The sequence below is a fragment of the Phalacrocorax aristotelis genome, chromosome 3 (genome assembly GCF_949628215.1).
Source record: "Phalacrocorax aristotelis chromosome 3, bGulAri2.1, whole genome shotgun sequence".
Taxonomy (NCBI): domain Eukaryota; kingdom Metazoa; phylum Chordata; class Aves; order Suliformes; family Phalacrocoracidae; genus Phalacrocorax; species Phalacrocorax aristotelis.
This window is the reverse complement of record NC_134278.1, coordinates 12317230-12342779: the sequence shown is the minus strand read 5'-3', so window position 1 is coordinate 12342779 and position 25550 is coordinate 12317230. Positions and strand designations below refer to the sequence as shown.

The window sequence follows — 25550 nt, the reverse complement described above, 5'->3', positions numbered from 1 at the left end:
CTGTCACATGTATTTCTATTTACCAATGTATTTTACAAAAATGTATAATTAACCCTTCAAGGCACACAGAATATTGCACTCGCAATTTCTTTCTGCCTTTTTAAAATGCAAAAGAAAGGTCTGAACATACTTGTTTTTCCTGTTCTTTCTAAACTTTAGAAATACCAGAAACAAGAAGTTTTACTAGAAAAATAAGTTGTGTGTTTGTTCAACAAGATGTTAAACAAAAACTTCCTTTACTCAAAATGTTCATTTGTTAAGTCTTTGATAATAATATATTTTAAGCAGTCTGATTAACATCCTCTACTCTGAAAACCTCCCAGCTTCCACTTATTCCTCAAGCCCTCATTTCATTGCCTCTCCATTCTTTTATCCAGTTTTCTAGGCACCCCAAGACCCAAATTTCTTACCAGTGAAAAGGACATAGAAAAATGAAACCATATTTTGTGCAACACATTTGGCAAAATAACCAGAGATAACTACAGGGTGGGGTTTTTTGCTGGTTACCTTCAGAGGTTATCAGAGAGTTCAGCAGTCAAGGCAAATAGATATGAAATTGTTTCATTTCTTCATTGAAATCTCACTGGATCTTGAACTAACATCAAACTTAGGATGAATTCACAGGGAGTAATGAAAAACAATTTTGTAATTTATGAACAGAGAGCAGATCCATCCTTGAAGCATATGTACAAACACATGGCCATGCCCCAGTGCAAATTTCAAACAAACAATACATTTCATAAGAAACCGGCAGTTTGCTCATTTCTAGAGAACTGGCAGCCACTTTGACTTGCTGAAAGATCCAAAAAACATAATTTAAATACTGCATTTAAAGTTAATCTAGCTAACAAAAAACAGGGATAAACTTTCCTAGACTAAAATTGTAAATTAGATGCAAATTGACAATAGAAGTGGAACTTTAATGAACTACGGTATTCCCCACCGCTGAGGAAGTTAATTTGATGGCTCATGCCATTCATTTACACATGGGTTCACTTGCTGACTTCCTCCAGTGCAATGGCACTAGCTACCCTGTTGGTAGCTAGCAATTGGGAAGGAGTTTTTTAAAAGGTCATCTGACACAATTAGGAACAAACAAACAAAAAAAGGAAAATCAATGGGACTGACTCTTCTGAATCTCCCCCAGTGAGCAGTGGAAAGTTTTAAGCAGAAAGACTGAAACTTGAGAAAGTATTTCTCTAAGGCAGATAGAAGTGAATCGACGGTGTCCTAAGGCTACACAGTGGCCTCTCTAGTGCAATGCCACACGCGCATATGGGGTCTACCGGTAAAGTACACTCATCGCATTGGAGTAAGCCTGGCACAGTTTGGACGAGTTGAGGAACAAAGAGGAGGAGTCTGACTTTTACAGACACAAATTCCCAGGCTTTTTCCAAGCCAGCCCAACCATGACCTGACCATTGCTATTTTCTTCTAGTCATTCTATACAAGCCATTACAACGCGTTCAACAAAGCTGTGACAAACCCTTAGGTCTTTCTTGGCAGAAATCAAATCAATAGCACAGCAAATAAATTACTGAGTCAACAATGTAAATGGATTTCTCACTATATTAACTGCCTAACTATCGGTTGTGCCCTACTTTATGCTATTTCAATCATCTTCAGGCAACGAAGCTCCAACTTGCTTAGCTGCTCCGTTTCCCTACCAAAAAAGAAAGCACAGCATTTATTAATATCTCTGCAAATTACATTGGATTTTGGACTGTTTTCCATGCTATGTTATTTACTGTGCATAGGGTGAACATGAACCTACTGGGATGGAGTTCCAACATTTTAACAGCAGCAGCTGAGGAGAATTTAGGGTTTTTTTACAGATGGTAAAATACATGTTTTCTATTTTTTTTATTTGAGCAAAACAAAGGGAAGATTGAGAGAGAGGAAAAAGTAAAAATGAGAAAGAGAAAGACTTTTATTAGAGTCTTATGAAAACAGTTTGCCATGCATATTTTGTTTCAAAATATATTAACTGTAGTCTACCAAGATCAGATCAAACTACAGCATAAAAAGACTGCATTTGTTTTCTCTGTACTCGGCGGGATTATTCATATTTGTTGTTTCATCAGACATTGTTAACGTAATAAATTGCACATGTTACACTAACTGGCCTTTGCCAACATTCCTAAATTAGTCTTCAAAGAAACGTCTAAATGATCTTCCACTATAAAGGGAAGAAAATGCTGAATGTACAGTGCATTAAAAATAACAGAGCAGCATCATAAATTTCTGCATGCACATTCATTTTTGCTAGCCGAGCCTGCCCAGAGGCCTTTCATTGCCAGGGCTCTGTAGAGCCAAACTAGACCAACGGTGATGTATTTGCCCAGGAAGTCCTTGTTTTAAGTAATCCCACCACTATGATCAGCTGCAAAAGTGTCAGTCTAAAATCAGCAACAGCAGAACAAACCTTAGAAAACAAAGGCTTGCCAGCTGGGCAGGTGCTTAGACTGCTGCTGTAATGTTCAACCTTCTTACACAGTGATGAAAGAAACACTGTATGTGTCACTGAAGGTGATGATAATAAAACCTAATGAAAGTAATAATGAATCCCCACTGCATGTCTGCAGGAGGCTTTGCTCTGGCTCATGCCAAATCAGTTACCATTTCAAATTATTCCTGAACACAGGTGCTTTTTGAGGTAAGAATAGCAATTCATGTTTTTTCTATGTTCACACTAGCTAATATTAAAGCTGATTTATAAGTGAGAAGAAACTCAAGGCTCCTATTCATGTTTGCTGGTAGATTTAGCTCAGGTGACTGAAACAGCTATTATACCTGCCATCCCTTCACTCTTCCTGAGGAGTTACTGTCCTGTAGCAAGGACGGCTGAACAGTGCAGGAACTTGGTCCAAAACTACCACAATTCACAGCCTGGTCTACAGCCGAAACAGGTGACAGTCTCTGAATATGAGACTCTCATATTCAAAGCTTGAATATGCCGTGCTCAGCTCTCCTGTCTTCACAAGCACCTGTCTCTTGGAGAAGGTGAAAAGCAGTTGCAAGAACCACCCATAGCTCTTACCTAACCCGACGCATACATGAATGAAAGCCCTTTATGTTGTCTACAGACTCGATTTGACAAGACATTAATGTAAGCTGTATTTCAAAAGGCATGCCTACAGTGTTGAATAAAAAGGTCAGCCTTGGTCTCAAGACCAAATAGTGCAGACTAATGTCCCTCTATATTATGCTTAGCTCTCTCTAGACTGGATGTAGACAGTGTGATTTTACAGCATTAAACGTAGCTATAAACTCTAAGGTGCAGAATGGGAACATGCAGAAACATTTAAGGATGCACAGCTTGCTGGAATAATGTTGGAAGGCTGCATCATCCAGCCTCCAAGTCCTGTCCACCCATCCCATCTGGAGACAGCTAACCCCACCTCACAGCATGGAGGAAGATGTTAGATCAAAAAAAAAGTGAAGGTACATGCTAGAAATAAGGCAGGGTGGACAATCAGTGAGACATTTGCTCATCATTTAGTCCTGTTGCCGCACAGTTTGCACCATTTTAAATACACTCCTTTACTATAATACCTCTAAATTAGTATGACTGCCTACAAACAAAACAGTGACAAATTAAATGTCCAAGGTATACCTTTGATGCAAATACCCTTACAAAGAAAACCAGCTATGCTCAAGCATATAGGCAAGGAGTTTACTAATTAAAATGGACTTCAGTGTATACAAAAAATGTTTTGCTGCATCTGACCTTAACCTCCCTTAAGTAAGAAAAGAGATGTAGCAGGTTTTCCCATTCCGTTCCATACACCAGAACAACTGGATGTTTACAAGCCATTCTGGGAGCTCTGAGGTTGGAAACTGACAGCACTGAAGTGGTGTAATCCTTCAGCTGACTTGAAGTGTTGTCGTTTTTTTTAGATGGGAAGAGAAAATAGTTAACACACTATTCCCACCCACCCTGTCTGAGGTTTAAGGACATGGGCACAGACTATCCTCCTCCCTCAGTGATCCTTATAACCTTTTCTGGGAGGAAGGAGGTGGGAGCAGTCTCAATCAGTAAAACATCTACACCATGAAGACACAGGTTAGTCTTGGGACCAGCGAATGTAGGATCTGTTGATTATTTCTTCATGTTGATTATTTAATAAAAAACACGTTAAAAGGAGAGTCAAAACCAGTGTTTGAATTTCAAAAACTCAGGATGAGAGGTTTTAATTCATGTTCAATTCCTTCAGTAAAAATAAAAGAAAATTAATTAAAAGTCTGTTTATCATATCCATGCATCTATATTATATCTATGGGTAATTTTTTTACAAAAAATACTCCTGTGATTTAGATGTGTGTCACTGATAGGAGTTATCCCCATAGGAGGAATAGTCATCACACAAAAGTGAAGCTGAGTAGGAGTCATTTCACGTAAGACTTGGGTTCCTAATCCTCCAAAAACCCTTTATCATCAGTTGTGAGGTGGGGAGAGAGGAATTCTACCAGACAGAGAATCTGTTAAAAAACAAGGATCTAAGAGAAATGGGGTGAATGAAAATCAGGAGATGCTTGTCTCTAACTTGACTATGTCTTCACCTAACCAAGGTGACCAGCTGAGAACCATGTATATGACTCCTAGGTTATTAAAGCAAATAAAAGAAACACGTCCTTTCTTAATACATTCAGTGAAGAAAAAATACAAGTGATGCTTTGAAGATAACTGGGAATTCTTAGACTACACCACCGAATTAAAAAGGGTCAGGAAATGTTCTTAGGCATTAGTCCTTGAACATCTCTAATGTGGGGTGGTTATTTTTGTCCCTGGCATGACTTCAGCCTCTGCCAGCGTTTTCCCGGATAATTCCCAAACACAGCTGAAGTGTCAGGAATTGCCAGGAAGCACTCCCAAAAAGTAGTTTGGATGCAGACACCCTGTCATGGACAATAAAAAGCATTCAAGAGTACAGATGTAGGCTGTGATATTCCAGCTGGCCTCAGTGCCAGGGAGCGGCCCCAGGCACATTTAAATTAGTGACCGCCTTAGAGCAGCAGAGCGAAAGCATTGAGAAGTACTAGGATTGCCTATAAATGGACACATGTTGGAGTATTACATCCAGTTCTTGTTTCCTCATTTCACCAAAGAGGTAAACAATTGGATATGATGTGGAGGAGAGCCACAGAAATTATCAGAAACCTTGGAAAAGGGCCTTGCAGTAAGAGATTAAAGGGGTTCAGTCTGTTGAATTTAATAAAAACATCTAGCGATGATTTCAGTGATTACAAAGTGCGAGTATCACCACAGGGAGAAAATACTGAGCAGTAACAGCAGCACTCTCATCTCACGAAAAAAGGCATAATGAGAGGTGATAGCTGGAAGTGAAAGCCAGACAAATTCAGGCAAGAATCAAAACACACATTTTTAAGAGTGAGGGTGATAACCATTGGACTGTACTCCCAGAGGAAGTGATGGATTCTCCAACTACCGATGGCTTCAGATCTAGACTGGACGTCTTCCTAGAAGATAAGCCTTAGCCAAACACAAATTGCTGGACTTGAAGCAAGGCTAACTGGGTTAAATTAAATGGCTTGTGTCATTCAGGAAGTCAGACTAAATAATCTAAGGACCTTTTCTGGCTTTAAAAAATCTATGGATCTATAAAGTGCAACTGTGTAACTGTGAATTCTAGTCCAAGAATAACACGTTTTGATAAAATAAGATTTCCATAGTCCAGTGCTACGTTAGTGGACAGAATTCCAAGAGATCAGACTATAGTTATAAAATTGAAAATGAATAAAGCATGACGACATGGTCATGTTAATAACAATACCGATTCTCCATGTGTTTACAAGGTCAGTCAATAGAAATTGCAGCAAAGTCAGTGGAATTTTAGTGCTATAAAATTAGTAAGATAAAATATGCTTCAGTTTCCCAGAATGGTCTCTGAATGTCATGGAACTAAATTGAAAAATCACATCTATTCTGTTAACACCTTGGGGAGGAAGGGGGCATTTTTTGGCTATGCTTATTCCACTCAATTAAAGAGTGACAGGACGCCAGCCCAGGCACTGAAATTCAATCATCTGCGCTGTTTAATAGTTAGGGCAGTTCTTGGAACGGTTTTGCTCTGGCCAACTAATGTCTTTCAAAGCAACTCTGCATGATTCTGGAGTCAGCACGAGCCAAGGACGCTCCTAGCAAGCAGTTTGGATGTACCCATGCCTCTTCTGGGGGAAAACGGAATATGGTAACATGAACATTGCCCGACTATCCCATTTAACCTATGGTTCAGGAAACAGGTCCTGGCATTAAATGCTTAGCAATACAGATGCAGCCAGTGAGTTCAAAGTGTCAGCTGCCCTTCAGGAAAAGAGCTGAGCTCTCAATTCCTTCCCTATCACTGCCACAAAATTATATACACTGTATAATTTTAATTTCACATATGAATTACATTGATCTATCTCTGAAGAAAATCAACACTTTCAAAACTGTTCAGCTGCCCTTAAAATCTAAACGGCAGCTTCCAGAATAAACTTCAAACTGAATGACAACATTAACTTTTTGAAGGAACCTATCACGGTCAGATCCAAATAAAAAACAGAAGTGACAAAACCAAGGCACAGTCCACACTTAAATTTTAGGTCTTTCAACCTCACAGTGGAATCCAACAACAAAACTAGAGACCTGTTAGGCACACATTGTTAGGCACAATGGAAAAAATCACTCAAAAACCCCACACATTGAGAAGGGAGCTGTGGTGCCCACCAAGGCTGCTCTGTCACTTCCCCTCCTCACCTGGGCAGGGGAGAAAAATAAAACAAAAGGCTCGTGGGTTGAGATAAGGACAGGGAGAGATCACTCGCCAATTACCATCATGGGCAAAACAGACTTGACTGGGGGATAAAACAATTTAAAGTATTACCAATCAAAATTAGAGTAGGATAATGAGAAAATAATAACTAAATCTTAAAACACCTTCCCCACACCCCTCCCTTCTTCCCGGGCTTAACTTTACTCCTGAATTCTCTACCTCCTCCTCCCCTCAAGTGGTGCAGGGGAATGGGGACTGCGGTCAGTTCAGCACACCTTGTCTCTGCTGCTCTTTCCTCCTCATGGGGAGGCCTCCTCACATTCTTCCCCTGCTCCAGTGTGGGGTCTCTCCCAAGGGTGACAGTTCTCCATTAAATTCTCCAACATGAGTCCTTCCCACATGCTACAATTCTTCACAAACTGCTCCAGCGTGGGTCCCTTCCACGGGGTGCAGCCCTTCAGGAACAGGCTGCTCCAGTGTAGGTCCTCCATGGGGTCATAAGTTCTGCCAGAAAACCTGCTCCAGCATGGCCTCCTCTCCATGGGGCCACAGGTCCTGCCAGGAGCCTGCTCCAGTGTGGGCTTCCCATGGGGTCACAGCCTCCTTTGGGCATCCACCTGCTCTGGCGTGGGGCCCTCCATGGGCTGCAGGTGTATATCTGCTCCAGCACCTGGAGCATCTCCTCCTCCTCCTTCTTCACTGACCTTAGTGTCTGCAGGGTTGTTTCTCTCACATGTTCGCTCTCCTCTCTAGCTGCAATTGTGCAGGGTTTTTTTTTTTTCCCACCTTAAATGTGTGATCACAGAGGCACCACCACTGTCACTTATGGTCTCAGCTTTGGCCAGCGGTGGGTCCATCTTGGAGCCAGCTGGCATTCGCTTTATCAGGCACAGAGGAAGCTTCTAGCAGCTTCTCACAGAAACCACCTCTACAGCCCTCCTGCACCAAAACCTTGCCACGCAAACCCAATACAGGAACCATTGTATTATCTTGTGCATAGAAGAGCATCAGAATCCCAACTTCTCCTTAGAATTTAAATACAAGGATATAAGTGAATGCCTCCATCTACTCATAGCTTGGGATCTGCTCCTGAAGGCATACTCCTCTAATTATTTTGCTTCCCAAAATAACCACTCGAGGATTGCTCTTTCATATTGCAGCAAGAGAAGGCAGCTTAACATTAATATAACAATGAAGTAGCTAGATTTTTTGTCTGATAAATGGGAATGTCCTGATCTGGAGACAATTTTGGCTCAGGTTAGGAACTAGGAGGGTTCCGTAAGCACAAAGCTACTGGTTACAGCATACAGCTGTCAAGCTGAAACAGCCTTACTTCCCAGCAGGAATACAAGTTCCACGAGGTCAGGAAGGGGCCTTACAAGAGCAAACACAGCCATCATCAGCACAAGGATGCAAATCGGGGGATGGATGCCCAATGCTCTAGTCTCATCTAAGCTTTGAAGATACATCTAAGTGTTGAATTCAAGGGGCTAAAGCCCAGTAGAACTGAAGTGAATAAAACCATGAAGAGAAAGAAAAGGAAACATCAAGCTCAGTCTGGGTAAGGAAAATGCTTAATAAAGGTAACAGGAGTGTGAATTTGGCATACCCCTTTCCTTAATACTGTTCTAATTTTAAACAGTCTATAGTACTGTGCTGTTGATAGTTTTGTGTGAGCCTTCTAAGGTTCAGCCAGCTCAGCTGCATGATCAGTATAGAGACAATACTACCACACACACGGTTATTTGGATTAGTGAATACCATACGCATGTAAATCATCTGCCAGATGGCATCGAAAGAAAGCTGCAACACTCTCACTTTCATTTCCACAGCAGCAAACAATGTTCCGTCTTTAAAATAAACTCTTCCAGATGAGTAAAAGATAAACTTTGTGGTGCTTTTTTCTTGGTCTTTTCTTTGCCTTCAGTTTTTTCTTAAAAAAGAAGAACACAAAACCAGAAAAAAAACCCTAGTCTGATTGGTCACATTAACAAAAACTCCAAGTTTAGACCACCACAGTACAAAGTTGTCTCTCTAGGCAGCATCAAAATTCCATGCTATTTACTGAACAAAAGGCAAACATGAAATACAATATATTCACTCATCAACTTCTGTCAACAGAACCCTTAAAAATGAACACCTACCACATTAAGCCATTTCCTGTCATTTTATGGGTTTTCCACAGTGAAGAACTGTGTGGCTTTGTTGAAACATGGCTGTTTTCACATTTTCTGCAATTTTAACACTTTTTTTAAAAAAATAGCAAGTATCTAGAATCGAACAAAAAAAACCCCTCAGAAATAGAAACAAAATAATCGTCATCAAAGCTTTTTAAGTATTCCTTTTCAGTTTCCAGGTTGCCTCTCTTATATATAAAGATGACAGCTCATTATCACTTATTCTGTTCTGCTGTCCCAGGACACTAGTCTTAGCTGTGCTTCTGATACAATTAGTTCATAATATCATCTGGCTACTACATAAAATAAGAAATTATAATTTTTTAAATTTTCCACTTACAGCGAAATTTTACAGACAAATACCTCCATAAAGAAGGCTTAAATATTTTTTTCAATTTCTGCAGAGATGCATCTGAGACACATTTAGGCCTCTGAAGATTTGCAGGAGGGCAGACTGAATATAAGGAAAATGATGCTCTGGCCTCTTCCTCCTCAGAAGTATTTTCAAAGCCAGGTGAAGTGTCAAGCAACTAAAACCACCAGTGACTTCAACAGGACTTGTAGGATCTCCACCCTTCAGAAGAGCAAATGAATCATTTTTCAGCCTGCTGTTTTACCCATAGGCTACACCTACAGTCCTGTATAGACAGACTTCAGGGCAGGATGAAGTCTAAAATACCTGTCCACATACACTGGAGAAGGTGTTCCTGTCTGTGAATGAGTATACAAAATGATATCAAACCTACTTGTTGAAGGGCATGTAGGCTCTGGGTCTCCAGGGGTGTCACTTCCCTTTCTGCAGATGCTGTTCACGACCCTTTTCTTGAAGCATCTAGAAAAACCCTGACATTGCTTGTCTCAAAGGCAGAAGGGATTTGGAGAGCAGAATGTCATGCAGTGACTTAGGAGGGGCCCAGGACACTGACCTACTGTGGGGAACGGTTGCAACAGGAGTTAGATAAACTGAATTGACATCACTCATCACCAGTCTGCAGTCCAGGTGGCAAACTGGCAAACATCCCAAAAACTGCAGAGATGGGCTGCCATTTTGGGGAGGAAAAACACACACACATTTCTGGAGAATGTTGCAGGATATTGAATATATACACAGCACCATCACCACCCCCCTTAATTTGTGAAGCATTTTTTTAAAAATGCCACACGTACACAGAAGTGCATAAAGCCTCATTCATCAGTCTTGAAAGAATCATCATCCAACTGGCTGTAAGGGCCCTACTGCCCAAACTTAAAGCCAGGAGATCATGATCAGCAAAAATACTTAGGTGTCTGACTCCCCATGCTTTTAGTGGGACCAGGGTTTCAGACTGCTTGCTTTGGCCATGAAGCAGATGGCAAGAAACTCTCAACGCCTTGCTGAAATGAATATTATAGATTTCAAGCACGTGTCACCCTCCAGAATCTTTCATGGCAAATAAGCTATCGATTCCTTCCCTAGAGATTCCTTCCCTATTGAGATTAATTAAGTTTCTTTTGCATTACCTGAAAAGAAGTGATCATTCTTAATATGCAAAGAAAGGGCTGTCAACCTTGTTAGGTGGTCAGCGTGCCAGCCTTCAGCCAGAAAAAGCAATTAGGAAAGCACTCCTTTCTCCATGTTACATAGGGCATTTGGAATTAATTAAATATTCAAATTAATTTCTTTGATCCGAACCCAGTTACGACAGGTGTGAGGCTGCTAGTGGTAGCTAAAGTGGTAAGTAAAAAGTCTAGAGGGAGGTTGTCATTTTCTGTTATGAGAAATAGCAGCACCATTTTGGGACAGATCAAAAATAATAATTCAACTGTGGAGGCCTCCTGGATCGTTTTGCAAGTCAATTACCCCCTAAGTGATTGGTTTGGAAAAAGTTATGTGAAGAGGTGAACAGGCCTCCCATTTTAAAATTATATGTACGACTCTTGCAAGTTGTTTATTTTCTTTATAGCCTTAGGTGGAAAGAAATTAAGTGTGCTTGAAGTGGGAATTATCCACATATTTCAGCAAAAATATAATCACACCGCACACTCGCAGGGCTCAAGCTTTGAAGCCTGTGAAGCATTCACTTAGTAGGAAGCTTAGGCAAACCAGGCAACTGCTGAGGAAAGAGACTAGAGTTTAAATACTTCTGTTTTTATTGCATCATGGAAAAACTGATCATTTATCTCATTAAGATGGAGAATTTTTACTGGAGAACCCCTGCTGGGTTTATAAGCTTGCCTGCTGCGTTGACTGTGGTAACTGAAAGAGCAGCGTTGTCCCTTTGCCTGGGGATAGATGTTGGCCTTTGTGGCAAGGTAAGGAAGGTAAATTGGTGACAGATCCAGAGTATTTTTTTTAAAATGTACATAAGTCTCCCTTTACTTAAACAGATGTGGCATATAAAATAAATATGTGCAACTGCAATTTAGTTCACTTGCAGAAACTTCAGCTATAATAGCTACATGCGTGCAGGGAGGACTGGCCTATAGCTAGGGCCTGGGACTGAGAATCAAAAGAAAGAAATTTTTAAAAAGGAAGTAATTTCTTTCTTAAACTCTTCGTCTGTCCATGAGGGAAGCTGATTACAGGGATACTTTCAAAAGCACCACAGCCAAAGACTAATAAATTATGCTGAAGCAGTTAAAATATGTTCCCCCTAAGACACTTGAAGCCTGTGTCTCTCGACCACCACATGGAGAATTTTCCTCTCCTCGGCTGTGCCTGTGTGCTTTCTGGCTGCAAAAACAGACGGTGGGTATGTTTACCTGTGACCAACTTTAAGAAACCAAGCTCAACACTGAGCTCAAGCCCAACAGACCTGCCCCCAAGCTCAGTCTCTCATCACGTACCAATCTCATGCAGGCAGCAGGTGACACTCTCGGGCTAACAACCCGCTCTCCTCTCCCCTCAGGCCCTCCATAAATCCTTGACAGCTCTTCCTGTCAGTCTTTTAAAGTAAGGGATTAAATTACAACTGCACGTGCATTTGCACACATCTCACACCCTTATTTTAAATAACCCTTTTAGAGTCCAGTTAGTCTGCAATGTTGTTGCCATACAGAAGTTGATCACTTGGAAATGGAGCCACTTCGAAGCATTTCTATTCATTGCTAAGACTGGCCTAAAGGTGGAAAATTTGCAAATAGTAAAATATAATCACTGCTGTGGGCCTCCACAGCACAGCTTTGGCAGTGAAAAGGCATTTTTCCCTGTGAAAAACAAAAAGGCGGGGCTATTTTCTCAGGAGTCGCTGTGCCGAGTACACATGCCAGTCAGTTTCTAAATCCCTAAGGCACAAGTACAGAGCGCTGGTCCAACATTGCTGGTGGACCAAAAATCAAACACTCAAATTCTAGCAATGTATGTAAGATAGCTGAAAGTACATTTTGGCCTTTGAAAGAGTTGCTTCATAACATTTCTATTTATCACAGACCTCAACAAAATCTTAACCTCAGCTGTGGCTCCCTTGCATATCTGTAATGTACTTGCTAGCAATCATAGAATCATTAAGGTTGGAAAAGACCTCTAGGATCATCATGTCCAACCATCAACCCAACACCCCCATGCTTCCTAAACGACGCCCTGAAATGCCACATCTACATTTTTGAACACCTCCAGGGATGGTGACTCCGCCACCTCTCTGGGCAGCCTGTTCCAATGCCTGGCCACTCTTTTATTAAAAAAACAAAAATTCCCTAATATCCAATCTAAACCTGCCCTGATGCAGCTTGTGGCCATTTGCTCTCGTCCTATCTCTAGTGACTTGGGAGAAGATACCAACCCCCACCTCACTACAGCCTCCTTTCAGGTAGTTGCAGAGAGCTATACAGTCTCCCCTCAGCCTCCTCTTCTCCAGGCTAAACAACCCCAGTTCCTTCAACCTCTCCTCATAAGCCCTGCTCTCCAGATCCTTCACCAGCTTAGTTGCCCTTCTCTGGACACGCTCCAGCAACTCAATGTCCTCCTTGTACTGTGATCAGCCTCTGTAACCTGCCCATGAAAGCTGCATTTCCATAGGCTTTACATGCTATCCCTGGTCACTGTCTGCCTATTTCGCTCCTTACTTTTTCCTTTTACAAGTTTAATTCTTCATGGGAAACAAGTTTAATTTGAGGGTGGCAGTGTTCATATGGTGGTGATGGTGGACAGATGCATCAGGAATGGATCCTGGTTTTGGCTGCACGCTCTCAGTATAAATGGTTTATAGAATACTAACACATCTTTCCTTGCCACATCTTTCTGGAGGCACTGGGGTGAAGTGTGAAGGTGCTGATGTCCTCTGAGAGTATCCTCTACTGGCTCCAAGACGAGACATTCAGCAGGCTCCTCAAATCATACACATATATCTGAGCTTACCAAGACCCTGAAGAGTAGAGTAGAAAGGAGTAGAGTAGATATGCTTCCTTAGCCAAAATACTTGGTTCTAACCTAGACTGAGCCAGCTTTACCAACTGCTTGTTTAAATAAGGGCTCTTCTTTGGTTTTGCATTTACATTTTGCAAGATGTGTTAACCTACGAGGTCTCCAGTTCCTAGATGATACTCGAATAACAAAGGTATCACATAAACAAACATTAACAGCAATCTCAAGAGAGTAATCAAAACATTCTGGTCCACAGAGGTTAAATTACATTCAGCCTCAGATGACGAAAAAAAGCTTACCTTTTGCTAAGTTCCTAACAATCTATCCTTTCAAAATGTTTTCAGGCAATATTCATTCAGGCACATAATATTCCATTCAGAGTATCGTGTGATCACCCTCCTACTCTGGAATGAGGGCTGTAATTTAGTCATGATTGCAGGAATGTAATTCCTTTCTGACAACGGCTCTTATTTCTGCAACGTTTCAAAAGAAAATAAAAACCAAGCACCTGGTAGATGTATGAAGCATTACATGTTACGCAGCCATACTACGTGACTGGTACTTCATATTCCGCATTTCTTATTCCAGAATAAAGCCGCCTTTGCTGTTTTGAAGGCCAGTACACATCCTGTGTTGGTCATTCAGTCGGAAAAATTATATATTCCTTTGCTCTCCAGACAGTTTCAGGGCAGTTCTTTACTACAGTATTTTCAGATTAGCCATCTTCTCCATTCTCCACCTTTGCATCCAAGTCTTTCTTTGCAAGAGGTATATGTGTGTTTCAGCAGTGAAACAATACAGTAGTGTTCCTTTAGTATTGCTACAGTAGCACTGGAAACACAAACCCCAGTTTGGCTCAGCTTCTCTGTATCTCTTTACAGAGAAGCTTGTGTTAATGAACTTTTAATTCTTTAGCTAGCTGTTTAAAGGTGCTGTGTGCAGCTATTTCCAAGTATTTAGAATGAAAATGTGAAAGGCAACACTGAAGATCAAAGCAGAATCTCTCTAAGCATGTTACACACCTCCCTCTGGCATTAGAGAACTTTGTTCAATGCTGAGAGTATGCTTTGACACACGCCCATCTCTACACCTCACCTTACAGTGAGCAGTGCAAAACTCAACATGTTACAAGACCTTAAAAACCTGCTCCATTTCGTAGTCTGCCTTGTGATTTTCTGCAATGCCACCTTCCACCCCCCCCAAGCCACCTGCCCAGAGCACAATCTTGCTGGTGAAAGGTAAGGATAGATCAGGTCCGTCCCACTGTGCAGAAGATAAAATATGCTGAGAGTCCGACTTAACAACCAGAGAAAGAATCTCAAAAATTTGGTTGGCTGCTACCTGAAGTGCAGAACTGATACGTATTTATTAAGTAGTGTATGCACTGAATGTACATATACATAGAAATACAACTACAGATGTACTGAATACATCACTTATTATTGATACTCCTTCCCTTGAGTAATATTTAAGACAGATCACTCTAAATCATTCTTCCATATTTATTCTATATATCCAAATTGCTAGAACATTTTATTAATGTAGAGCAAAACAATAAGTTGTGTCAACATGAACCCATATGTTATATGAATTAAAAGAGAATAAATCAGTATAGCTTCACATAATACCCGTGCATTTATGTGGAGCTCATTTTATTTCTACCAACCCTACGTGACAGGCTCCCGAAACTAATACAGGTGAATCTTCTGCTTGAAACAAGGCTACTGTGTCAAGACTGCTGGTTTCTGATGTGTCTGCTCAGTGAAAGAATGAATGCAAAGTCCTTTTTTGTAAGATTTTTATTAAAGAATATTCAGTAAGCTGTATTAGACAGACTTATCTCATCTCATTACCAAGTTAAAGTGCCATCAGTCAAGCCAAACACACACTGAAAAGCATATTCTCTTCGGTCTAATCTGGGTGAGGTCTTTTGAACTTTGTACTCACACAATTTGTGACATACAAAGCCCTAACACCACCATAATACATCTGTAAACTACATTTTTAATGGAACTCAAGCTGCCTGCATATCAAGAACATGAAAATGAAAATACAGCTTGCACATCCAAGTGTATATACTCATTGAATAGCAGCGACATCACTAAAGAGCTGACGTTGTGCTTCACAGCTACAGCTGTATACGGCTCAACAGTTGTGTTCACTGAACCACGGGGCTGTCAAGCCTGTGAACGGCACCCAGAGGCCTAAACAATTACAGTGTAAGGTATCAGTAAAACTGTTTATTCCATTTACCATTGTGATGGCTCAAAAAAGACAACAATCCTGTTATTATTAGGACCCATTTTCAAAACCTTTTTACAGAAGTGTTCCACCATCAGTACCCTGCACTGTCCAGCCCAACTACAAGTAGTGGAACATGACAAATATGCGTATATATTGCAAAACACAGTTTTGTTTAATTTCCATTTGTGAAACATGAGTTTCCAAGCAGATTTAACGAGAAATTATGTTCACACCCTCAAATTCTATTTCAGATTTTTTTGAATGCCTGTGTCTATTAAATATTGTCCTTTATTTCAAAACAGTCCTACAGCATAAATCACTCCCTTGTTTAATACTTCTTGAGCAAAGTAATCTGTATTCCCACAGCATTAAGGTGAGAATTACACTGTTGCAAATATGCATTGCATAGTTATCTGCATTCTGTTTTGCAGATACCCCCTGGCACTTATTTCAGTAAGCCAACCATCACTTCACTGATGTCCCACAACTTCCTTGCAACCAAGTCATCCATGGCTTTGGGCAGGAGTTCCTCCTCTTTGCAGTCCCCAAAATATTTTCCTGACACACCTTCGACATCAGGAGAAGAGGCCAAATAAATAGAAGTCTGGGCTCCTTCCAGAGGTGTTTTGAAGAAAGCCCATGACACCAAGTTGAACAGGGGTTTTGCCAGCAAAGGAATATTCACGTATCTGCCTAGATTTGTTCTGACAATCCCAGGATGAAGTGAATTGACGGTGACTCCTGTCCCTTCTAACCGACGGGCTAGCTCCCTTGCAAATAATATGTTAGCCAGTTTACTCCGACTGTAACAAAAGCTTTTATTGTAACTTATTTCACTGTTCAAGTCTTCAAAGTTGATCTCTCCGTATTTGTATAGCTTTGAGGATACTACCACAATTCTGCTTGGAGCAGAATTTTTGAGGAGGCCCAGGAGAAGGTTGGTGAGCAAGAAGTGACCCAAATGGTTTACACCGAATTGCATCTCAAAACCATCCTCTGTCTTCATGTACGGACACTGGAATATCCCTGCATTATTTATCAGAACATCCAGCCTCGGCTCTTCCTTTAAATAGGAAAGAAAAAAAAAATCAGTTTTAGAACTGTCATGCAAAACATACTATTATGCTTAATATTTCTCATCGGCCATTGCTAGAAAGAAATCATTTCAGTCCCACTTTTCTGAATTGTAACTTCCCGATATTCTCTTAAAGCACTGCTGAAAAAACCCCGTACGTTAAACTACCACTAAACTGAGTACTTGACCCCAGCAGAAGGCAGGTACACAAGGGCAGGTCTGTATCTACTTTTAATGCAGGCAGAGAACATAATCATCTGCTTCTCCAGGAGCAGCTTTTTCTATAGCAATTCAGTGATCATTTACCTTTGCGATGTGTTTTGTTTTCCTCTAAAAAGTAACCTGTTTATTGCACTGCAAAAGCGCACACATTAATTTATGGCAAACCTCAGCCATAGGCAAGGGGAAACATGCAAAGGTGGAACAAAAAGTGCTAACTCACAGAGGTAACCTCAGGGGCGAAGAGAAACAGTTACATTGTGGACCCACCATCTCAGTGGGGTGACGTCATGAAAAACTTTGCAAAACAATGTTCTCGTGATTTTAAACACTACCCTATTTTAAAATCACATCATTGTGCTGCTTGGTGAGAACTATGGAGCCAAACTCATCATAGAGAAGCAGCATTCATGTTTCTTACAATTTGAGTGTAACAGGTCTACTCAAGAACTAGGGTGTGTCTATGGGACTGAGGCTTGAAATACTTATGACATGCTCAGCACATGCTATTTGATGGATCAGAATCCTGGTTCAGGTTGGTAGAAAACCAAGACTCAAGGAGGTGTGCTGCACTCTACAGAATCAGGAAACATAAATAATTAACAGGGAGGGTAGTATGGATAATTTAAATATATGTATAACACATCATGCACTTCATGTTCCAGCATCCACGCAAAAATTAAGAGTTCTCCAAACAGTAACTTTTTCAAAACAGTAAATTTTTCAAAACTTACAGGTTAAAATAAGCTGCCGAAAGAATCTCCGAATTCAACACTTTCACCAAATACTGACAAAAAACTGTGAAAGTATCACAGGAAATTTATGCTTGCATGAATCAGAAACAAATGTATTCACTTTACAGAGAGAGCAGCATGAGTTTTCTTCGCTGTCAATTCTTTAAGCCCAATGCAGGGACTGGAAGGCAAGCTGAGATCATTTTGGGTCATTTTGATGACAGAGAACCTCAAAATGAATTTTGTACCATTTGCCTTTTATTTGACTGCCATTAGCAGCAATGATACAAAGAGCAACACCCAAACCTGCTCTTGGCATTCAGTTAACAGCGCTGGCATCCGATCACACATAACATCAAGTACTTTAACCTCAGACTCATTTCTGCAGGACTTGAGTGTTTCATATAATTGCGCCCCTGAGGCATGATCCAAAGAGCATCAAACTCACTTCTCCTCTTCACCCAAAAGGACATAAAGGTTACTATCACTAAACCAGGACAGGATTGAAAAAGTACCGTCTGTAGACCTGCTCACTGAAGTGGTACTTCTTTAGAGAAAAAAAATTGTTTTAGAAACTTTCTGTAGCATCTGACTGGAGGATTTATTCTGCAAGACTTAACACTTCAAGAAGCAAGACCTCCACATGTGCTATTTTCTGAGACCCCTACATTTAATAATCTAGGGTAACATGATCAACGCCATGCATGCGGCTACTATGACCAAGTGCAACAGAGTGCACAAAACATTGCTTTCATGGGCAATGCTACTCCTTGTAGCTTCTGAGCTCACTTCCATTTTCTGTATTTTTCCATGGAACCCTCCAACATCTCCAAGTCTTTTATTTTTTGCAGTGGGACTAAGTAGTGAAAGATGTAATCACTTGCAGTTGTGCAGAGGAAAGCTCCCACAAATTAAGTTAGGCAGTGGGAGTGTATTGCTTCCCCATTCTACCAACATTTGTGTGTTCTACATCTCAAAAAAACCCCCACAAAAACCTCCAAACCAACCCCGCAAAAACCCCAAACGAACAGCTCCAAAAAGGAGTCACAGGTTAGAGAAGATAAATAACATGAACTTGGGTGGAACAGCTCTTGAAAGTAGTTCTTAAACTCACATCCCTTGTCATTCATCTGCTTCTGGAATTATTTTGAAAATTAAAGTTGGAACACAAGTGTCAGCAGCACTCTGCAGATACACACGCTCTCTTTTTCTTCACTCATTTGTACTAAAAGTCATTTGTACTGTCTTTACCAATAGAGATGTTAACAAATTCACTTTTTTTGATATCTTGTCCTATAAAATATATAATTCTTAGAAGTTAGACACTATGTTTCTTGTTTTGTGTTTATTATGCATGTTTTATATCCTTTCATACATGCATATTTTCCCAGAACACTGAAGCAATATTAAACCTTACCACTGGATTCATATGTATGAATGTATGACTATAAAGAGTCCCCCTAGAGAACTCAGAACTTGACTTTTTCTAGACATCTAAGTCTTCGAAAAGCTATTTGAAAATTAATGCAATAAAGTCCCTCTCTAGTTTTTTTTTTCCTCCCTCCCACAACAGCATCTGAACATCTTTCAAGTACTTAACAAGCACTTCTCCAAGCAGCAGCAGAACTTATTAAGCCTGGCTTCCCAAGACTTTGTGTCTCATGGCTTGAGTAGCTAGATGTGGCAAGACGAGTGCGCCAAATGACGGTTTTCGTAAGGAAGGAATAACGCATCCAACGGTGCTTCCCGCTGCTCTCTGGTGTCTCCTAACACTGCTGAACTCCTCTAGTGGCATTTCCATCAGGTGAATCAACTGGGTGTCCCTGTTCCCCTTAAACTCAGGTTTCCAGGAAATCTGCAGAAACTTTATATATTCAGAAATGTCTACCTACTAAACTCCGCTAGCACTGGCCAAGAGATTTAAAATGCAGGGGGGAGATGGGATGTACGGACATGACAGCCAAGGAGGTGGTAGAAGGGTGGTTGAAGCTGTGAGGAGTGCACTCACGTGAACTTTTATTTCTTTGGAGAAAACAAACTGCGCTGTGACACCAATTTTAAGCAGCAAAGGCAGGTTAAGGTGGAGTTACTCAACAAAGAAAGGAAGACAAATCATTTCTCTCATACAAACACTCACGCTTCCTTTTCAGAACAGAAAAGGGCTTCAGCAGTTCGGGCTAGACTAGCCCAAACTAGAACGAAGTTTATGCTTCCAGGCGCTAATTCACGGCCGGTCTGCTTACAGCCTCCCCCAGGCCCCGCGGGGAGCTCGGGCCGCCGGCAGCCGGGACCGGCCCCGCGGGCCGGGAGCCCCCGCCGCAGCGGCGCCCGGCTCGCCCGGCCCCCGCCGCCTCCGGCCCCGCGGCGGGCTGGGGCTGCCCCGCGCCGCCGTGTCCCCGCGGGGCCGCGCCGCGCCGCCGCCCAGGCCGTACCTGCAGGACGCGGTGGCAGAAGGCGCGGACGGAGCGGAGCGAGGCCAGGTCCAGCTCCCGGACCACCAGCTCGCCGCCGGCCCCCGCCCGCTCGCCCAGCTCGGCCCGGATCTCGCGGGCCGCCCGCTCCGCCCGCGCCCGGTCGCGGCAGCCCATGATGACGCGGGCCCGCATCCGCAGCAGCTCGGCCGCCGCCGCCCGGCCCAGCCCGCTGTTGGCCCCCGTGATGATCACCGTCTTGCCCCGCATGGAGGCCCCGGCCGCGGCCGCGGCCCCGGCCCCGTCGGCGCCCCGCAGCCAGCGCCAGGCGGCCAGAAGGAGCCCCCCGCCCAGCGCCAGCCCCGCCGCCACGGCGGCCATCCCGTCGGGCCGAGCGGCGCTCCGCCCGGAGCGGCCGCCCCCGCCTCGCCGCCCGCCCGGCGCCGGGGGCGCCGCTGGGCACTGTGGGGATTGTAGTCCGGCTCCGTGCGCCTGCGGGCGCTTCCCGGACGTGTATACAGCCTTGCGCGTCCAGTGAGGGTGGCCTGCCCGCCGTGGTGAGGCCCAGCGATGGAAGTCGTCTGGCGGACAGGCGACGCGTCATGACTCCGAGCCCGTTACCGTCCCTATGTGCTATCGATACCCCACAAAAGCTTTTGTCATGCTTGCCCTTCTCCCTTTCGCCGTTGGCACTCCTGGGGCCCGGCTCCCACCTTAGATAGATACAGAGAAAGAATCTGTTTAATTACAATTCATTAACCCGCATGGGCCAACCCATTTGCATCCTGGGCTGCATCATGGAGGGGGGGGATTCTGCCCCTCTGCTTAACTCTGGTTGAGAGCCCCCCTGGAGTCCTGCATCCAGCTCTGGAGCCCTCAGCACAGGAAGGACATGCACCTGTTGGAGCGGGTCCAGAGGAGGCCACAAAAATGATCCGAGGGCTGGAGCACCTCTCCTACGAGGACAGGCTGAGAGAGTTGGGGGTGTTCAGCCTGGAGAAGAGAAGGCTCCGGGGAGCCCTTATTGCAGGCTTGTATGGTGTAGTTGGGCCCAGCCTGACAGCCTTGGTGGGTAGCGCTGTCTGGCTCATGTGTGCCCTCACACTAAATTGGCAAAATCATAGAATCAGTCATAGAATCATAGAATGGTTTGGGCTGGAAGGGGCCTTTAAAGGTCATCTAGTCCAATCTCCCTGCAGTGAGCAGGGACATCTTCAGAGCCCCATCCAACCTGACCTTCAATGTTTCTAGGGATGGGGCCTCCACTACCTCTCTGGGCAACCTGTTCCAGCACTTCACCACCCTCATTGTAAAAAATTTTTTCCTTATATCCAGTCTAAATCTGCCCTCCTTTAGTTTAAAACCATCACCCCTTGTCATGTCACAGCAGGCCTTGCTAAAAAGATTGTCCCCTCTTTCCTATAGTCCCCCTTTAAGTACTGAAAGGCCACAATAAGGTCTCCCCACAGTCTTCTCTTCTCCAGGCTGAACAACCCCAACTCTCTCAGCCTGTCAGTACAGCCTCTAGAATAGCCTCTTAAACCCTGAAACGTCCAAGCTAGTTCTTGGTTTTTGCCCCATGCTGACACCTGAAACATGGATGGGCATCATCTGGTAGAGAGCTAGCTGGCCTGGGCAAAAACCAAACCAGGGACTGTTCTAACAATTTTAGCATTAGAAGATAATGATAACAATTTAATGACATAGAGACAGTCAAGTCCTAGGGCCTAAGAATGTTTCTCGGTAGCATTTAGTTTGCTAGCAGGGATTTTACCAGAATGTTGTGTTAATATTTATCAGTCTCACAGAGGTGACTCCATCACAGGGAAAATAGACATTAAGGGCAGCTATAATATTTCATAACCAGTCTCTGAGTCTCATGACAGATCAAATGCTTCTGCAAAAGCCATGTTCAATTCTGTCCGCCTTGGGTCTTCAGTTTGAGACGCAGAGGCTGGAGCAGTAGAGGCGGTTGTGCCAGGGAAGGCTCTCAGCACAGGAATGCAACATCTCTGCTGTCATACTGCAACAGCAGCCTGTGGCAGAGTTTTGGCCCAGGGCTGGGGTGTGGTTAGTGCTCTGCCGCAGCTCATGAGCTCCCGCTGGGCAGTCTGGAAGCAGCCATCATGTTCTGGAGAGTTAGCATGCACATGGATGAAAAGTGGCCTTGCCAGCTGGCCTTTGTGCCCATTAAATATTCTAGGAATGTTTAATGTATTAGTATAGGTGGAGTGAGACAGTATGTCAGAACGGCATGCTGAGACCTACCCGTATGCTGCATTCAAGACCAGATTTCTTTCTTAGATATTTCAGCAGGTTCTGTGGCTCTAGATCAAGTTGGATTTTGTGTTTGAGCATAGCATAGATGTTAGTGCATGGCCAAGCATGTCTTGATAACCTGCCTGCAAGTTGCAAGCGGAAGTGATGGGGTGGGGGGGTTGGGGAGTGTTACAAAAGTCATTATGGTTGTGGCTGCTCTGATAGCTACTCTAGAGTCTAAAGGTACCAGTGAGTTGGCAGACCTACTGAACACCAACTTCAGCTGAGTAATATTAGCTTAGGGGTAGCCTGTTTGAGGTAACCAAATTTAGTGTACTTCAGGACCAAGGGGGTCTGTCCCATCCCAGCCTGGTAGAAGGGAGGCTGCTTGCAGAACATATGCATATGTCCACTCACTCACCTCACAAGCACATTCACTGGTCTCTTAAATATTAGCATGCACCCTGACTCCATCCAGTATCTATACACAAGGACCCAGGCACCAGCTCTGATGCTGGGTTCTCCCAGATGCTGGTCTCTTCCTGTTGTCCAGTTTGATGCGTGCTAGTGGTTCACATACGCACATAATGTAGGTCCCTCGAATAGCTGGTTTGTCCGGTAGCTGGCACCCAGACAGGACCTCTCCAGTTGTTGGCACCCAGACCCTTGGGTCCCTTAGACTTGCAAACTTAGTTTTGAATCCTTAACCCCAAACATGTTTTCAGCCATTACCTTCATGTCATGTGTCCAGATCCTGCCTTTATCAATCACAGACCTTGACAAACACACCCAAGGCAAAGTGAACGCGTTCCAGGAGTCAGGAGTGGCCAGTGAGGTTCACTCACTCAAAATCCTTTTCATCCTAGTCCTGGGAGAGTTGCTAGTAGAAATGTACAGAGAGACTATTGAAAGGTAACTGGATTTTGATCGAGAGCAATGTAAGTTAAAAAAAAGATGTTTGACAAAAACAAAAAAAAGGCAGTAATAGAGTTCAGTGCAGATTTAAGAATAAGATAGGGACAATGGGGATTGAACAACATGGATTAAGAGAAGTTCAGGATCAGGACTAGGGGCCAGCATGCAGGTGAGTGGAGTCCAGGGAGGCAACAGTCTGTGGAGGAGACCAGGAACAAGCTTGGCTGATAATGAGCATGTCTGTCTCCAGTTAAGACCTAGCACATTTGAGGAAATGAGTAAGAAACCCAAGAGGAAACCCATGAACATTTCATCAGGTTTCTTGTGGCTGGTGTGGACGTGATAACCATTTGCAGTAGCAACCTCCCCTTAACTGTCACATGTTGATGCTACCCACAGTCTGTTCACATTGCTGCAGTCCACTCTGAGGCTGACTTCAAGTCATGTTACAGCTGAAGAAACGTACCAGATTTTTCTGGAAGTATCCTTACCATCTCTCCACTGACTGTCTGTCACACTTCTCAGGCAGTTTAAGGGCTGTATAGGTACCACACATAAACACATTGGATTCACTGAGAGACCTCTTCTGTCTTTGTCTTCACCACAGAATACTCTTTCTCTCTTCATTCTTGGCTCTTCAGTCCATTGTGAGACTCACAGCTACACCAACTGGTATTTTAACCAGGCTACGCCATTGCATCTGCTTGTGACAGAGATGGCTTTTGGCATCCTTAACCTGATGTAAAAGCCATAATCTGTTTGATGTGTTCTTCCATATGCTCTGCTCACAGTAAATCATATCTCTGGGAGGTGATGAAGCCATGCCCATCTCTGCTGCCTAATGACCTTGCTGCCAAGGACCATGAGAAAAGGACAGTGGTTGCCAACAAGATGCCAAAATAAGAGAACTAGGAAATGCGCTGTTAGAGGAATAGATTAATCTGGCAAGAAATCCTCCTGTGGGAGGTAAAGAATCTGCTGTTCAGCATCTGGCAGTGGGGACTCTGGCAGCCATCTCTGATACACCTACTACTTCAGAAGACTGAATGTGTTGGAAAGAGCACTGCCTCAAGGATCCTGCCTGGGTTCATCAGTGGTCATTCCAGTCTTCAGAGCAAGGAGCACTGTGCACAGGAGCTCACGGGTGATAGTGATCAGAAGCTGCTCATCTAGGCAGGGATGCATTCAGACGTTGTTGGTCCCAGATACTACTGAGCAGGATAAATTAAAGTTATTTTTTCTCCTAAGACATTGACCTGCTTTACTGCTTTCTGTACCCACCTGTTGCACTTGGGGGGATATATATGTTCTGTTTAGCAATACTGCATGCCAGGGCAGGTTACAGGATCTGGCAGAGCAGCCCAACAGGGTACCTGAGGTTCCTCCTCAAGATTCAAGAACCCCCTGATTCCCACATCCTTAGAACAGACCACAGTCCAAGAACACAGGAGGGCACATGTCAGACTGTGTGATGATGACCAACTCCAAATCTTCATCCGAAATATTTTGTTTCCTCCAAATGGTTGTTTGACTATGCATGACGTGCTAGCCTGGAAACTGGAAGGATGTCTTGGAGATGTGAAGGAACAGGGGAACATAGGTTTATTGTATCTTGGTAGCTGGTGGGAAGTATCCAACACACTCTGAGGTTATATTCTGTAAAAAAAATAAAAAATAGTCAAGTCACTCACCTTCAGGATCTTATTTCCAACATTTTTGTCCATGGGGATTGGTAGCAGTAGGAGACATTCCCATTTGTCTTACCTGGACTCTTCATGTGCACGAACCTGGAAGTTAAAGGAACAAGGACTGGCTTTGCCTGACAAAGTTCTCTTTCTGCACAGAATTCGATCCGTGTTATCATTAATCCTCTTCCAGGTTTTGGCGGGGATGGCAGTTTCTTTTTCATGAGTCTGTCTTCCAGTGTCATAAACAGGCTGATGGACAGGACAGTCCAGAACCACAGGACTCTTCTTTATTTCCCCTACTGGAAAATATTATATGTTGTAACTGTAACTGGCTTAGAGTTATGAGGTGCTAGGGCATAAATTCATGGTATCCTCATAAGCATGAGAAGCAAGGGGTTATGTATGTTTTTTTGTTTGTTTCGCTTTGTGGACTGGAATGCTATTCAGAGAAAATTCTTGTCTATGTCTACAAAAATATAAAACTCTTTCCCTCATCTCCCATCCCATTTCAGAGAATTTTCTTGAAAATGATTATTCTGTTCCACTATCCAAGCTGTGCCTTGGAGCAGAAGGCAGTAACTGTAATAGGCAGAGACTGCTTGGCAAGCCGAGTCTCCCCGAACATCCAGATTAGTCTGCAAGGCACTTGCATGAATGAGCAGGGCTACGCTCACCCAACACGCTGCCAGCTGGATATGCAGAGAAGCAGCCGT

General features: G+C 43.2%; 1 protein-coding gene across 1 annotated transcript; it reads right to left on the bottom strand.

Annotated features, from left to right (window-relative positions):
- Positions 1–15512: 15512 nt before the first annotated feature.
- RDH14 (retinol dehydrogenase 14) lies at positions 15513–20412 on the bottom strand. Its single transcript, XM_075086749.1, has 2 exons — positions 19997–20412; positions 15513–16599 (listed from the first exon to the last, which is right to left on the bottom strand). Exons 1-2 carry the CDS (start codon positions 20354–20356, stop codon positions 15982–15984), a joined length of 978 nt encoding a protein of 325 aa, XP_074942850.1. The 5' UTR covers positions 20357–20412; the 3' UTR covers positions 15513–15981.
- Positions 20413–25550: the final 5138 nt, after the last annotated feature.